The 16,318-nt window shown below is 42.3% G+C and overlaps 1 protein-coding gene across 1 annotated transcript in view; it reads right to left on the reverse strand.

Annotated features, from left to right (window-relative positions):
- Window positions 1-3,802: 3,802 nt before the first annotated feature.
- The window catches only part of LOC118779306 (egl nine homolog 1-like), a 34,057-nt gene continuing 21,541 nt past the window's right edge, over window positions 3,803-16,318 (reverse strand). The window contains exons 2-5 of the mRNA XM_036531352.1: window positions 10,803-10,922; window positions 7,019-7,155; window positions 4,796-4,863; window positions 3,803-4,084 (exon numbers count right to left, since the gene is read on the reverse strand). Coding sequence (XP_036387245.1) covers window positions 4,029-4,084; window positions 4,796-4,863; window positions 7,019-7,155; window positions 10,803-10,922 — 381 coding nt within the window. The 3' untranslated portion in view covers window positions 3,803-4,028. The remainder of the gene's footprint in view (window positions 4,085-4,795; window positions 4,864-7,018; window positions 7,156-10,802; window positions 10,923-16,318) is intronic.

Consider the following 16,318-nt stretch of genomic DNA (forward strand, 5'->3'; position numbering starts at 1 on the left):
AGACCACAGGATGTTTTCTGCCAAGATGTATTTGAGAGCACTTTGACAAGACATGGATGCTTTCAGGCTTTGTTTCAGTCAAAACAAGTAAGGTGTAGTTATATGTTACATATTACATGTAAGAGATGCATGACTTCACTTGGAGAAGGAACTTAGGTTCCAGGCCATGTTTTTACAGTCTCAGACCAAATTACAACACTCACCACATGCCACATGCACAGTTATCAACTGAAGAGTATTATATTGTTACAGCCACTTGATGGCACTGGAGACTGTGCTGAACAGTCAGTCATGACTGATTAACCCAATCTACTTCATAGCATGGAACACCTGCAGCTGTATGATATGCTAGTTTAGTTTGCTCTAAAAGACACACAAACAGCTCTATGATCCTCACTGCTGATCAGCTCTCAATATGAGTGACATCCTCATATTAACAGAAGACCATTTCTTCTCTCACAGTTACTGTCCTCAGGGGGCACCATTAGTAACCAAGTGAGAACACTTGTGTGGTTGTTATATTACAAAGATGTACTTTTTTCCTAATTACCTTTCATCACGTGCAGTAATATTTATGGTATAAACTCCTACAAGATTAAAAAGAGCTCCTGAAATTGTCATGCACTACACCCAGGGTATGCTTAGAATCTTGTGATTTTATCACCTTCCTCTGTATGCATACTCCAGCTAGAATACCTGTCAAGGTGGTGCAATGAATAACCACCCACACACACAACTTTGCCTTGCCTTGTATCTTAGCTTTTTACAAGACCACTGTGTCCAAGAATTCTGACCAGTCAGTGCCTGTCTATCTGTTCAGCAGATTCCATAGATTCTCTTTTCCTGCTGTTTGCCGTGTTAAATCAGACCTGTGTTTTTACAGGGCAACCAACTACAGACTAGAGTCAAGAGAACATCACAGTACTTCTACATAAAAGTCTGGTAAGAATTTAATGCTGGTCCAGACATACGCTCATTGAAACACTGGTAAAGGGTTTTCTTGAGTGTTAACTTCAGCTCGATACAGAGTGCAAACGTGTATTGACGACCAGTCGTTGTGGTTTATGAGGATTATTCTTTAGTCAAAAAAAAAAAACAAAAAACACACCCTGGGTTTCCCAACTTGAGCTGTGCTCAGAGCTGTGGAAGTGAAGAAGCCTACGCAACAGCAAGCATCACAAACTCACCAGCTGAATGAATGAATGCTGCTGTTGTGGGAACATCATGAGAGATTTCTTCTCTCATCTCTTATGCTCAAATGTAGCAGAAGGTCAAGCTGCTGGAGTGCATGCTGTGTACAAGTGCAGGCTAGGGTTACATGTGCTGGAGGCAGACATTTAAATTTACATACAATCAGGTCCAGTATTATTGGCACCCTTGATAAATAAACGCAAAAATACTGTAAACTAAAAAACGAATTCATGGACTTGATTTTTCAGTGTATAAAATACTGTGCTTTATTAACGATTAAATGGGATCAACCAAAGTCTTGAATGTTTCAAATAACAAATGTATTTCTCCAAAAAACAGGTTTCACAATTATTGGCACCCTTGGGAAAGAGCCTTTTCCTATAATTTGCGATAAGGTTAGAGAACATATTTGAAAGGATTTTCGACCATTCCTCCATGCAGAATTTTTGAGGATCATTGATATCCTTGGGGTTTGCACTTATGGACTGCCCTCTTCAGCTCACCGTGGGATTTCGATGGGATTTAAGTCCAGAGACTGGCATGACCATTGCAGAACATGGATTTGCTTTCATTTAACCATTTCTGTGTGGATTTTATTGTTTGTCTGGGGTCATTGTCCTCCTGGAAAATCCACCTATGACCAAGTCTCAGCCTCCAGCAGAGACAAATAGATTTTCTGCCAAAATTTCCTGGTACTTGGTGGAATTCATTATGCCATTGATATTAACTAGAGCAACTGGACCACAGGCAGCAAAATAATTCCAGTGACGTTTGGCAAACTCCACATGCTTGGCTTTGTTTCTTCTGCTCAGTAATGGTTTTCTATGTGCAGCCTATCCAAAGAGCTTGTTGGTATGGTAAGCTCTGCAGTTCTTGAACCGTGATCTTTGGGTTATTTATTGCCTCCCTCACCATCTTCTTCACCATCCGTGGGGACAAGGTGCACTTGCGTCCTCTTCCTGGCAAGTTTGCAACCATCCCCTACATTTTCAATTTTTTCATTATCATCCTTACAGTGCTAAGTGGTATGTTTACCCATTTATGTATTTTTTGTACCTGTTACCAGATTTGTGAAGGACAAGTACCACCTGTCTCTTTTGAACTAACAGTTCCTCGGCTTTTCCCACAGATGGATGACAAAGGGATTTTTTTTGCATGCGTGTTACCTCATTTTTATACCCTAGTGAAACAGGAAGTGAGGGAATGACACAGATTAGTTCCATTACACTGAGATTAATTTAAGTAAAATTTTATTGCTAATTTAACTTTGATTTCATTTACAATATTTGTTAGGGGTGCTAGTAAGTTTGATAACTATAGTCTTCAGAAAAGATGGGATTATTTAATCAAAAACAATGAAACATGAGAATAAACATATTGAAATAAAAGTATATAGTTTTCACATTTATTTCATGCTTATTATATGCAGCCTGACTTCTTCATTTTTACCAAAGGAGTCCTAATTCTGGACCTGACTGCAAACTAATACTAAAGGAGTTGCACCATAAGGTCTGGTCTTTTTTGGAGTAAACTGTACTTCAGATGTGCACAGACAGTGCAAATAATTCTAGTCTCCCACAGGAAGTCTACCTGAAATCTACATGACTTTTAAATTTAATATATCCATACCAACTAAAAGTGACAAACATGACCGGATCTGCAGCTCCACATTACTTATGTTCACGTGCATGAATATGTGCTCCTCCTGGAAGACACTAGATGTTGACACTGGCATACACACTGGTATTTTGTAAAACAAAATGACTAAGTCAGAGGGGAACTTCAAGAAATGTTCAACTTCTGCTGGAGAATAGCTAAGCTTCACTGAGCAATCATCCATGCCGTCATTTTCTTTGGCACAACAGTGAGCGTATTATTTAGTGAGAGAACAATTCAACATAAGTCCTTTAACAAAAGTCTTGTCAGTTGGTGACTCTTCCCCTTTTCCTGCATGCATTTTCCTGTATAGTTTCATCATCACTGTGCTGGAAATCCAAGCAGAAAATCTTGGCTGTCATGCTTGTGAAACACGCACACACGCACACACGCACGCATGCACACACACTGAAAAAACATGATGTTCGACTCAACATGCCCTTTGAAAATCTGCTTGTTTATTTAAAATGTAGCTGTATAAGATAGGTAGAAGGTGTTGGTTTTGGTTTAAGACAATGGTGACTATGTCTGTAACAACAGACAGATCACTGGTGTGGAGCAGCTCCTGCCAAGCAACAATTCCAAGTCAGGGAAAGAGGAGCAAAGAGCAGCACAATTGAAGAGCGGTCAACTTCTCTATTAAAGTGACATAGAAATACAAAAAATGGTTATTATGACACTGAATTTGCTTCCTTTCAGCAGGAACTCCATGCTTGGGAAAAAAAGCTTAACTCACTCCGTGTTAGGAGCATCAACATCCATTCTGAGGAATATACAGTTAGATTGTACCTTTCCTTAAAATGTTAGTATGAAACCGAAATTGTATAGTAAACAACAGATAAACCGTCAGTCGGATTATCAACCTTTTTTTTCCCTGCATCAAGTGCAATTCTTCCACCTCTGCCTTTATACTCTTTACATAGACCAAAAAAAAAAAAAAAAAAAAAAAAAAAAAGATTCAGAGGCCTGGAAAAATGGCAGTCCTTGTGGTACAGCCACATCACATTCAAGGTCAGCGTGTTTAGCCATGCTAAACGCAAAGAGCAGAAGAAGCAGACTCGAGTCAATTTCTGTATTCTCCGACAGTTCTTCTTTCTTTCGCTCTCTCTTCCATTTTGTTTCTCTCAGCCGAGCGCTTGGGAGCAGTCGGGACTTTGGGTCGACCTCTTCTGCTCCTCTTATTAACTGGCGTCTGAGGGTTTATTCAGCTCCACTTTAACTCCCTTTTCTCCCGTGCCTGTAGATGAGAGCAAGGCAGCGTTGAGTCAGGTTACTCGAATAACTGATGAGAGCAGACGACAGTGACCTTCCCCTTCATGAAGCACATATAAACACACACCTGCCCAGGGTAACTACTGCAGTGTGCAATGAACTAAGACTGAGTGGGCAAGTCTGACACCTCTTGAGACAACTGTAACATACATTCAGTTGTGTACATTTCTCCAGGGGGAAAATAAAAGGCAGCCAGGCAGCTAGGTGCTGGACAAAGCATGTTTGCCTGGTTGTCTGCTACAAAGAGGGTAATGCTGCTGAAAGTCATGAGTCATAATTCAGGTTTAATCCTCGAAATTCAAATGCATAATGGATAGCATGTTGTCGTGACAGCTCAGACTAATCCAATTTCAGATATACAAATGACAATCAGCCGGTCAGCAAGCAGCTATACCACACATGTGGAGACTGTCTGGCTACATGTAGCCTGTAGGCCCACATTAGGCACCAGGTGGCAGTGTAGCATAGTGGTTAAGGAGCAGGACTTGTAACCGAAAGGTTGTCGGTTCGATCCCCGCTGGGACACTGCTGCTGTACCCTTGGGCAAGGTACTTAACCCACAATTGCCTCAGTAAATATCCAGCTGTATAAATGGATAACATTGTAAAGAACTGTAACCTATGTAAGTCGCTTTGGATAAAAGCGTCTGCTAAATGAATAAATGTAAATGTCATACCTGTTAGGTATTTCTCTTTAGCTCTTGCTCGCTCATCAGCATCAAAATACCATACTGTTATGGCATACCTGTGAAAAGAGAAAAGAGATGATGAACCACGTGCATCACCGTAGCACTTATAAACAATAGTGGAACCTGGCTCATGAATTTGTATTACGCAGTTTACGACAGGCAAGCCCTTATTAGCAAAGGCAAAAGATAAAGGGGGATGTTATAAAAGAGAAATGGACCATATGACTAATTAAGCCATTGTATTAGAGATGTCCCGATACCACTTTTTCACTTCCGATATCAATACCGATACCGCAGCTTTGGCTTCTGCCAATACCGATATCAATCCAATCCTTTGTTTTACTCTTGAACAAATAATAATAGTAATAAAATATATGGAAGCACTTTGCTCATGATGGCCCATTAGCCACCTAAAAACATCTCATTCAAATGGAGAACAAGCAAATACTTCCCCCGTATATATGTATAGTCCACAACAACAGTTGGTTATGAAAGACTGCCACCCTCAAACACTACACACACACAAAAACAGGGGCCTCTGGGGGGCTCACAGGATAAGCCGTTTGCCTGGGACCCCTGAGATCAGGGGTTCAAATCTCGGTCTCGCCATTGCGGACTATGGCCGGAGGTCCGCATTACGACCAACAGGTTTAAAGTTAAAACAATTTAAACAGCAGCATTCAGCATTGTAAAAACAAAAAACAAATACAAAGCTTATACTGTGTGCCAGGCTTTTCAGAGTTGTATGACACCACTTTGAAGCGGTACCACGACCTCACTAAGAAGAACGATGCATGGCACAAAGTTAGCATCAAGCTGGGGCTACCAGGTTTGTAGATTCAGTTGTAATAATTTATAGTTATTAGCTACATACCCGACATACTCACAAGCTTACTGCATCCCGGGTTATTAGCTAGCTAGCTTAGTTGTTCTGTCAAAGTGCCAAATCCAAACTTGAGTTTATAGTATCAACGTTACAGAGCTACAAAAAACTCAATAGCTAGCTAGTGTATTAGTATACCTGTAAGCACACATACATCTCCGAGACATCTATGCGATGTATGCCGATACATCTGGAAGAGGTATTTAAAAGAGTGTTTGCTCATCTGGAAGACGTCTCTCAGTCATAAAATTTGAATGTCTGCGGTTTAACAACAAAGTACGGGTAAAAGTAAATAATCTTAAACATTTTAAACATTTTAGGGAGTCAATAACACCTCGATATTTCAGTAAAAAGTTCAATCTGCTTACACATACAAATCTCTGCACGGAAACTGAGTGAAAAGAGCATACTTCACTCAAATCGCCCACACAAATAGAATAGAACCCACATTCTACGGGCTCTTTTCCTCCTTCGGCGAACTATCAGAGCAATTGCCAGGGTTTTTTTTCCTGTTGTTTGCTGAAATACATGTTCAGCAAAGTTGTTGAGATAGTAAGTACTTGAGGTTCTGTGGTCGCCTTATTTCTCCCACTCTACTTTTTAAAACAGCGCTTCTGTGATTACATATCTAGGACGCTTGTCACATGGAGGACGGAGCGGCACGTCAAGCCTATGCTGAACGCTGCATTGCCTCCCCAACGCTAATCATGTGTAAGCAGATTAATTGGCTACTACTGTTGTTATCATGTGACACGCTGCACGTATCGGATTTTCTCCCCTCAGATATCCGATCCAGGGTTCTGGGCTAGTATCGGCCCAAAACTGATGCCGTGGATCGGATCGGGACGTCCCTACATTGTATATATCAAAACCTAAAATTTAGGCAGCAAGAACTATACAGGCTAAAATACATAATTCATGTTAAAATAATTTTAAAAATATATTTGCTACTTTTTATTACCCTGAAGCAAAGATCAGTAAGTTTCATGATGATGAATGCACAAGACTACATTTTGGCCCAAATTACCCGAAAACATGGTGCTCTGTCCAAAATATTCAGGCTTATCATTTGATCACATCATTTATTCTACAAATTTTTTGACATTCCGATTTGAAATCTGATCAACAGTTCCACCTTGAAATCAGAATTAGAGGTCACTTAAAAATGGCATACATGAAACTGGCAACAACTGATAAAGCATTTGGAGTGCACTGTTGCGTCTATCAGTTTTTTTTAAACTCGTATTTCACATCTGACCAATTACTGAGATGATTTTATTTACATGTTTTTTTTTTTTTTACTTTAAATCTAGCAGGGAGAGGCTTGCCTTGTGGCGTATGCTGGCTGCACCTCATGAGGGTTCCGTCGGTCTGACCAGAAGAACAGGAGCCTGTCGAACTTGGGCTCGATGTCGGCAAACTGGGCCTTCCCGTCTGGGAAGATCCGGAGCAAGCCTCCGTGTCCCTGGGGAGCCAAACGGGATGAGAGATGCCGGTGTGAGTTAGAGTAAAACACCTGATGGCTGCAGGCCTCTCACGATAACGTGCGCAGATTTGCCTCAGCTGTGGTGAGAGACTGGATGCCTACGTCAACTGACAGTTGAAGTTGAAGACCTAAACTTTCATCTCCTGTTTCCCTCATGTGTTCCAGGAAAAAAATGAGGAAATAAAATGCCAAATAACAATCGCTGCTTACACCGTATTCTGCCTAAAGTAAAATTTACAGTAGACGGCCTAACATTTACCTAAATGCTACTTAATGGATATATGCTAACATAACAATAAATACATTTTAAATCATGGTGTATCTCAGTCAGTATTCTCAAGCATACTTTTTCCCCTCAGAAAGGCTTGCCATGTTCTGTTGAGAGTATGAATAATAACTGTGGTGGTACATTGAACATCAACCCCAATCAAATATCACCAACATATTAAATATTACAACAACTCTTTACATGTACAATTAGGCAATGTTGCTCCATACACCAATGACGTATCAGATGCTGCAGGCTTTTGGTTCGTTAACAAAAACCTGCCTTCCTGGGGATCAAATTGCATAGCACACAGACCTTTCACTCCTGGTGTGTGTTCACCATTGCGTGACATAGCTCATAGGCAGGTTGTCATCGACTTAAAGGTTCAAGAAGAATCCTCAACTGATATTGCAACAATGCGTCACTTTCAGGAAACCACCACTCAGAGTGGTAAAATGGCAGCCAGGTGCTCCCAGGCATGCCACTGTCTAAACATGATAAGAAAGCACCTGGCAGATAAAGTGTTTATTGTGATGATAATGGTCATCATCAAGAATAATAAGGAAGTGGATGTGTGTTCAGTGTCTACTCCATACTGATTTGAAATACTGCCCCATACTGGGCCTTTCTTTTTCACGCACGCCCCGCATTAGTGATTATTTAATGACGGGCACCCTCGGGCACCCTTATTTAATGACGGGCACCCTCGGGCACCCTTATTTAATGACGGGCACCCTCGGGCACCCTTATTTAATGACGGGCACCCTCGGGCACCCTTATTTAATGACGGGCACCCTCGGGCACAAATGTGGCTGAAGGTGACAGGCAACGCATGGACTGTGGCTTGTGGCTGCATGGCGCTGCAGGCGCTCCAGAGCTCAGGGTGTCCTTCGGCACTGACTGCCATCCCTTGCACTGGGGCGGCCCTGGACCGCCAGCCCCACGTGACTCCCCGTGGAACGGGAGTGTGGTAAGTGCCTGTGCTTTCACACCCGTCAGTGCAAAACTTCCAGCAGCGACAGGAGTGCTTGCTGCGTGCGGAGCGTCGTTTGGCGTAAACAGTCGCCGACTCCCAGCGCGCAGCTGGACGGGCCCCCGCCCACAGGGAGCGATTCCCAGCGGCCCGTCCAGGTTGACTTGGGAAAGGCGTTGGTAGGGCTGGAGCACCTTCCGCTACTTCCTGATAAATCTGTTATCGGAGAGGTGGGGCCCGTCTGTCTGGCCCACTCTTAACCCATGCCTTTTCACGCTGGCTCTAAAGTGCACGGGGAAGCAACACTTTTTTAAGAGCTTTTTATTTTGTTTCCAAGGCAGATAAAAATTTGAATTTTGTGGCACTGAGGTATTCTATGATCTACCAGAGAAAATGGAAGCTCTCATGTTACAGCTATAGCAAGCAGTCTCCATTATCAGACTGCTCAAAGATATTGAACTGAGACAAGACTCTGACCTTCTCAACAGCTGCACTGCACGGTGACAGTTTGTACTTACGAAGGTCACCATATGGAATGCAGATACAGTGATCTTGGTCAGAGAAGGATCGGTTGCCTATTCCTTTTTTCCTCCCAAATCTAACATCAAAATGTAAATAGCCGCTCACAGTCTTGTTCTCTTGTAGGCTACCTAATCTGCAGTGGGTTCAGAGCTCAGAGTGTTCAAAAATGCCCCTCGCCACTTCAATACCTTATCTCACTCAGACAAAACAGAGTTTCCTGCAATTAAATCATTGTCTATAAGCAGGCCAGGGGGTCACACATTTGATGCAATTTATTATTTTGTTTCAATCATAACCTCTGGATTTATTTTTCAAGTTTCCTGTTTTTTTCCCCCGCCAACATGTGCGTTATTCAATCTCCTCAGGCCCTGGCCATAATTTCTTTGACGTTTGCCCTTAACCAATGGCTGCCTCATTTGTTGATCATTGTCGGAATCGAAGTGGAAGTCCAATCGTGGGCGGTAGCTTGTCAATGGGGTAGGGCTGGGCGGTATAGCCATCGTGGTAATAACAATAACAGCTGTCCCCGGTATGCGGCGTTAGGTTTCTTCCCATATTCTTTTCCCTTTAGTCACACCTGATGCGGGAGCACACCTCCAAAGTTCAGTGAAATGCTTCAGGGGCAGAAAAATATCACTTGTATCTATAGGTTGGTTAACTTACCTATTAGCTTTTGAAAGACACATAGCATATTTTTTTCACTCTTTATCTTTGTAGTCATGTGTTTCTATCTACTACATGGAAGCAGCATAGTGCTGTTGCTGTGATATCAACATCGAATAGATACGAGCAGTGGCGATTATTCTGTGAATTATTTGTTTTATTGTTAATCAAGGAGGATAAAGGGGAACAAGTTGAAAGTAATGATAGATTTAAAGGTAGTGTTCGGGCTTCCCCTATTTCCAGCTCACCCGCCGTCACTGGATACGAGCGGCGTTTTTTCCCCCGGAAGCATTTCACATGGCCTTGGAAAACTGGAGGTGTGCTCCTGCATCAGGTATGACTAAAGCAAAAACAATATGGGAAGAAACCTATCGCCGCATACCGGGGATAGCTGTTATTGTACTAAAAATAGCTATTCGATATACCGCGACGGCTATACCGCCCAGCCCTACAATGGGGTACAGGGTCTGTGGTAGGATTAGTCTGCAAGAAGTGAGCAGTACCCAGAGGTCCCCTCTCGGTTCAGCTAATGCATCCTGAAAGGACCCCTCATGCTAAGCTCATTTAGCTGTCCTGCGCTTGACTCTGAGTGGAATTACAGCGAGCTACATGCTGGAGGAGCACGTAGCCTCAGTTCCACAGACACTCCCCGTTCCGGTAACCTCGGAAAAGGCCCGAGTGATAGTGCTGTCACTGCTGCCAAATCCCCCCCTCCGGTTGCCAACATCTGTGCAAGCAATTCCCACAAGGCACTCATAAGCTTCTATTTAAAAAATTATTAAATGCAAAGATATTTTGCATGCTCTTAAACAATATTATAAAATATAAATTACATTAATATGATATTAATGATTATTAAATTGAATTAATTGAGTTTTTCCTTTAAGAGCACATACTGTTTATTCCTTTTTAAATGTAATGAAAAAATGAAACCTTGTATTCTCTGATAATTACAAATGCCCAACAAAAATATTCATTATGGCTATCCCAGGAGCCACACACACACACACACACACACACACACACACACACACACACACACACACACACACACACATTTATATATATATATATATATATAATATATATATATGAGAGTAAACTAAGTACATGCAGTGCTTGTTTGCTTTTAAGACATGGTGGTCAACCAGCTTCACAACAGATATGCCAGTGGAAGGATTTTTTTGTGCACTTGCGTACCTTGGCATCCCAGTCCTTATTAAGGTAATATATACAGGTGACGCATCTCCCATCACCGTTTGGGTTGTCCACATGACGTACGTATCCGGTCCCGTTGCCAGGATAACACGCCACCATTGCCTGAATTGAGAAAAAAAAATGTGTTGGTTAGAGAGCAAGTGCACAAATAAGCATAAGTCCCTCTGGTGCAAGGTGCATGGGGGGGATACGGTCTCCATATTCTTTCAACTGTTGTTTAATGTTTTCACAAGACCACTACCGGCACAACAGCCATGTCTCAGAAGACCTGAACTCTTCTCTGCAATCTCAGGATCTGGAACTTCAAAATGTTTCACAAATCTTCATAAAAAATCAGTTTCACAGTAATCAAAAACAGTGTTCCCCCAACCTGTTTCTACATATGGCTATTGTGGAAAAACTAGCATGCTGGCGTGAGAAAAACTTCAACTCAAGCCTGTGACAACAGCAAGTCCCTGGCAGATTACCCTCTGTATGCGGTGGCCTTTCCAAGAGAGCTGCAGTGCAAATAACTGCAAGGCCAGTAATGTGGCAAGGTGTTACATCCCTCCAGTGTGCACAAGTCTTTTGGTTTGAAAGAAACACAACTACAATATCCACTACGATGTAAAATAACTTAGCAACCCCCCCCCCCCCCCCCCCCCCCCGAAGAAAAAAAAAAAGAAAACGATTTCCTTCTTCAGTGCTCGTAATTATCATGCAAATTTATTTTTCAAGTCTGTCTTGTACAATGTCTTTCAGGATATGTGTAGAAAGCGCCATTTTTTGCTGTCTTCTAAGGAAATGGAGCAGACTTGCTTCAGCTGAAATCCTTGAAATAAGTTGCACACAGATAAAGTGCACATATGACTACTACTGTGAAAATTGATTTTAAAACCCAGCACCATTTCAGAAGAATATCCCCATAAAAATAAAACTTTGCAGGTAATGTATCGCCACATACACCATGTCCTGAGGTGCATTTCAGAGCTTCTCACTATGCTTAAAAACTGCAACAGAAGTTTTTGGAAAACCACAGGCAATCAGCGTCCTTTGTGTTTCATTTGAGTGCCGATGTGAATGCTGTAAATATTCTGTCCGCAGCGACTGTTCAGTCGGCTCCGGCGTTTCATACTAAGATTTTGCAGGTAACTCAGGGTGAGAGTGCCATTTTAACACAAGTCGCATGTTCAAATGCATCAGGCCTCTCAGTGCTATGGCCGGCTCCCATTATGTCTACAGAGGTACTGCGTTATAAAGGCTGGTTAAAAAGAAAAAAAAAAGCAAGTAAAACTGGAATGCTTTATATTCCTTAGGATCTGTGATAAGACCTCTGACTGGCAAGACGGACTGGTCCCGCTGGAAGCAGCTCAGTTTTATATCTGTAAACAAGCCATTGTTCATGAACGCCGTTTGTGTATAGCTGCTTTGGCACAGACTGGCGTTATTGTCAAGCCCATACCTGAGGAACGGAGGGGCTCGCTTACAAGTGCGCGTTTGAATTATAAACTTTTCAATGAGGCAAAAATAAATCTGGGCTATAATACAGTGTGGCTACTTCCCGGTGCAGCTTCCTCTTCTAATCAGCCCCGCAAGATATGAACAGGGTTTATGTCATAAACCTTTCACTCTTGTGCATAAAGTTGACAGCTGCGACACACGTGAGGACCATTAGAGTCCACCCTTAACAGCCGCACAGACTCAGGCCCAATGCAACATTATGCAATTCACCGGGTTATGCATGCAAGTCACAAAGTGAATTCAAGAGGATAACAGGCAAAAGAAACAAAAAACTGCCTGTGCACATAAATTACATTTAATGTATAAACTGATTTGAATTTAATAAACACTGAATAATGACAGTGAAAATGTGACTGTTGTAATGTGGCCAGAATATGCCTGTACATAGTATGTTCGCTGTAGGAGTGACCTTGATTAGACAAGTATTTGACATAAACATAAACATAAAGATGGGGCCAAATACGCATTTAAACAAAGCGTTTAAACTGGGGCCAGCTACATCCTATGCAATAAAACAGAGTATGTAATTATCCCACTCTAGTTTTAAATAAGCTACCTCACAATGCAAATAACTGTAATTATTTGTTTTTTGGGAGGATGAAATTCTTGTTTCCGTGGTATCCAAGGACAAAAAAATTAAAAATAGGACAGATCACATAACCGTCTGCGAATGCACCAAACGCACGCCTTCTCTGATATAACTAGCCTGCTTTATGATTCGCTACTATTAATATCAGCATTCAAAGGGTATTTTATGATACCGCCTTATGTAATGCTATTTAAAAACAGCCAAGGGAATCTGGAATTTCCCTAGTATTGGCAGCCAAATCTGCAGGGAGTAATTTAGACCTGATAGGTTTTGGTAACAAGGGCCCCTTCCGTGCATTAATCCACCCCCCCCCCCATTTCATTTTATGGATCAGGTTCCAAATATTCAGAGCAGCTATCTTAGCTATCGGGGACAACAAAGACACAAAGAAAAGTACATGGGGGGGGCCAGGTGTCACGACACATCTTCTATTGCCATCTCTCTGAAATACACGTAGCAGCACTAACCAGTATGGTAGTGAAGCACATCCACTAACAAAGTTCATTTAAGTAGTACATTTCAGATAACAGTGCCCATTCAGTTGCACCTTTTTTGGGGGCATACACACACGATTACTTTACCTAGATATAATGTGAGCTCATACACAGGAGGTCCCATTTCACATTAACAAGCACACTACTATTCCATGTACAAATATGTCACTTTGAAACTTTTGATTTCATTCATTTGCCACTACTATGTGTGGAATTACTTGATTTGATAAGTTTTACTTAATTTTTTTAAAATTAAAATATTAATTATATAATATTATTTGTAATCTGATATAAATTTTATGTGCAACAAATAAAATCATGCCAAAAATGAGCTGGACATACCAGTGTGAGTAATATTATACATAAATAAATAAATATGAACACATTAATATTATGTTACTAGCGTTAAACGTTTCAATCAGTTGGGGAATTGAGAGAGATCTTGCAGACAGGGTGGTGGAGAAAGAATGTGTAGAGTCACTCCTAAGTGTTAATTGGAGGATTGGTGAGAGAACCAGGCTGGGAGCAGAGACGCAGCTCAAGATGATTATAAAGCAACAAGGCTAATTACAGCCACTCTGTTACCCAAGTTCTTTGGGCCTGTGAACAATAGGACAGGGCTTGTTGGCTGGCTTGGGCTTTCCCGGTTCCCCCCCTTGCTTTCGTCCCTCCGTCAGACCGGGAAATGAACAAGCAGGCTGAATTATTTCTGTTCACAGCAACATCCTTTAGTGCACAGTGATATTGCCAAAGGATTAGGGCAAAGAAGAAAGTTTAACCCGATAAGATTATATGTGATGGCAACATCAAGCCACTCTCCCACCCCACCCCAACTTCCTAAGTGACACTGGAAATAGAATACTGTTATGGACTGAAAAATATAAATAGCTTAAAAGAACAAGGGCAACAACTGTGCAGTTGGGAAAAGGACCATTTAATTAATGTATCATGCAAATGAACTGAACTTTTTGAATATATAATTGGTTGAAAAATAATTATATATCATACCAAAGAGAAATTACATTATTCTAAAATGTATATATGAATATAAAACACTTTCCCCCCCACATTTACCATTCCTTTATTTTCCATAATTTATTCTGAATGTATCCATTTACAGCTTTTGAAAACACAATCCTCCAAAAACTACTTGATCTTGTTGTGGTTGGGAAGACTGCTTTGATAGCACGTGCAGACAATCATTCAAAGGTGCTGTTTACAAGTAGCATGTCTTTGCCTTGTGCAAGTTCCCGGAGACCATCCAAAGGAATGCTAATGATTGCATTTTCCTCAAGATACAGGGTTTTTTGTTTTGCCTGGAAGACCCACTGATCTCTTTCCCATCTGGGCCACTGAGAAGCTGTTGACACCAGATGTCCAGCACGTCAGCGAATCACGCCTCGGAGGTCTGGGACCTCCCCAGGTCACTTCCCCTGGGTGTAAATCTGTCCCTTACAGTCAGCCAATCGCCCTTTTTTAAGAGGAGCAGGCACGCAAAAGCCAAGGGAAGAGGTTATGTGAGTTGTGCTGCCAGGTCAGCTCTGAATTTCAATCCGAGAGCTGAGCTTGCCTGCAGAGGACCCAGCAATAACCCTTCGCTGTAAGGCTACACAGAATGCGAAGGCCCAGTGTTGGAAAATGCCTCACACAAGAGGCATGAGACAACACCACCACTGTTTTCTATTTTGCTTATCAAAAGCTTTTAAAGTGCAAACAGATTATATGGATGAGCCCCCCAAAAAACTGCGATATGACGTCTGTAGCATATAATCACACTGCGGCACGCTACGTGTGCAAGACTTCAGTCAACAGCCAGCGTTTTTAAATGCATATATTAGCATTTTCCTCTTAATATTTTTGTGGGAAGAAGAAGAAAAAAAAATGCATAAAAACACAAATACAACTTAAAGCAGTGACGCACAAAATTTCAATGGTACAGGGGCTACCTTGAATGAAGAGTAGAGATAAAACTGATTGCGTGTCGTCTTTCTTAGTCAAGTGTGGAGAATTTACGTCAGACCAGCCACCCAGTGCACATCTGTGGGTCTCGTTGCAAAAACAACCTGGGAGAGGAGCGTGCCTCTCATATTTACATTACGTGGTACACCGACATTTGCGTCAGTTCATATTTGTTCGCACGGGGCCTTTCACTGATATCACGTACGCTGCCAGGTTCCTCTATCAGTATTGTCAAAGCAGTATCTGAGGGGGTTCTTATTCAGAGAGCGTGGGCAAGGGATTCATTTCGGCGACCCACCCGGATGACCCCTTCTCTTGTCTGTAGCTGCACTCCAGGAGGTCCGGAGAGTGGCCCGCCTTGCCGACTGACCAGCGATTGACCGCCTTTCCTATGTGGCTGACTCACTCCAGTTGTAAACTCTCACCCCCCTCACATCTCTCTGTGCTGTGGTGGGCTGGGGCCTCCGCCGCCACCCCTGAGAGTGTTGAACTGATATCAACTCTCAGCTCTTGGCTTCCTGCCAGACAAGCAGTATTTTAATGATCCTGCTACGTGCGGTGCGTGAGGCAGGCTGCAGATCTACAAGCATACCCTGGCACAAGAGGGAGGCTCAAGGATGAGTAAACATATTTGTCACTGTAGGGGAGGAGTGGGGGAGGGTGGTGGGGGGGGCTACGCTGACCACATGTGGCCAGAAGCCCACTCGGGGGACAGAGGTGTAGACAGACATGGGCCCATAACTGCTATTGCATGGGGAGTGTGTGAGACAAAGAGGGGTTGCACACCTACAGATTCAAGAGGCGGCTGATTAAACTACTGTTCCACAGAGATGAAGGTGATTCCCATTTTCCCAAACAGTGTGCTCTGATCGCCGTCACGCCTAAGCTACTTCCTTGTCTTCTTGAACCCTCTCTTAAAATGCATGCTAGCCCTGACTTTATTCAAAAATGAAGTC

The sequence above is a fragment of the Megalops cyprinoides genome, chromosome 1 (genome assembly GCF_013368585.1).
Source record: "Megalops cyprinoides isolate fMegCyp1 chromosome 1, fMegCyp1.pri, whole genome shotgun sequence".
NCBI classification, from domain to species: Eukaryota; Metazoa; Chordata; class Actinopteri; order Elopiformes; family Megalopidae; genus Megalops; species Megalops cyprinoides.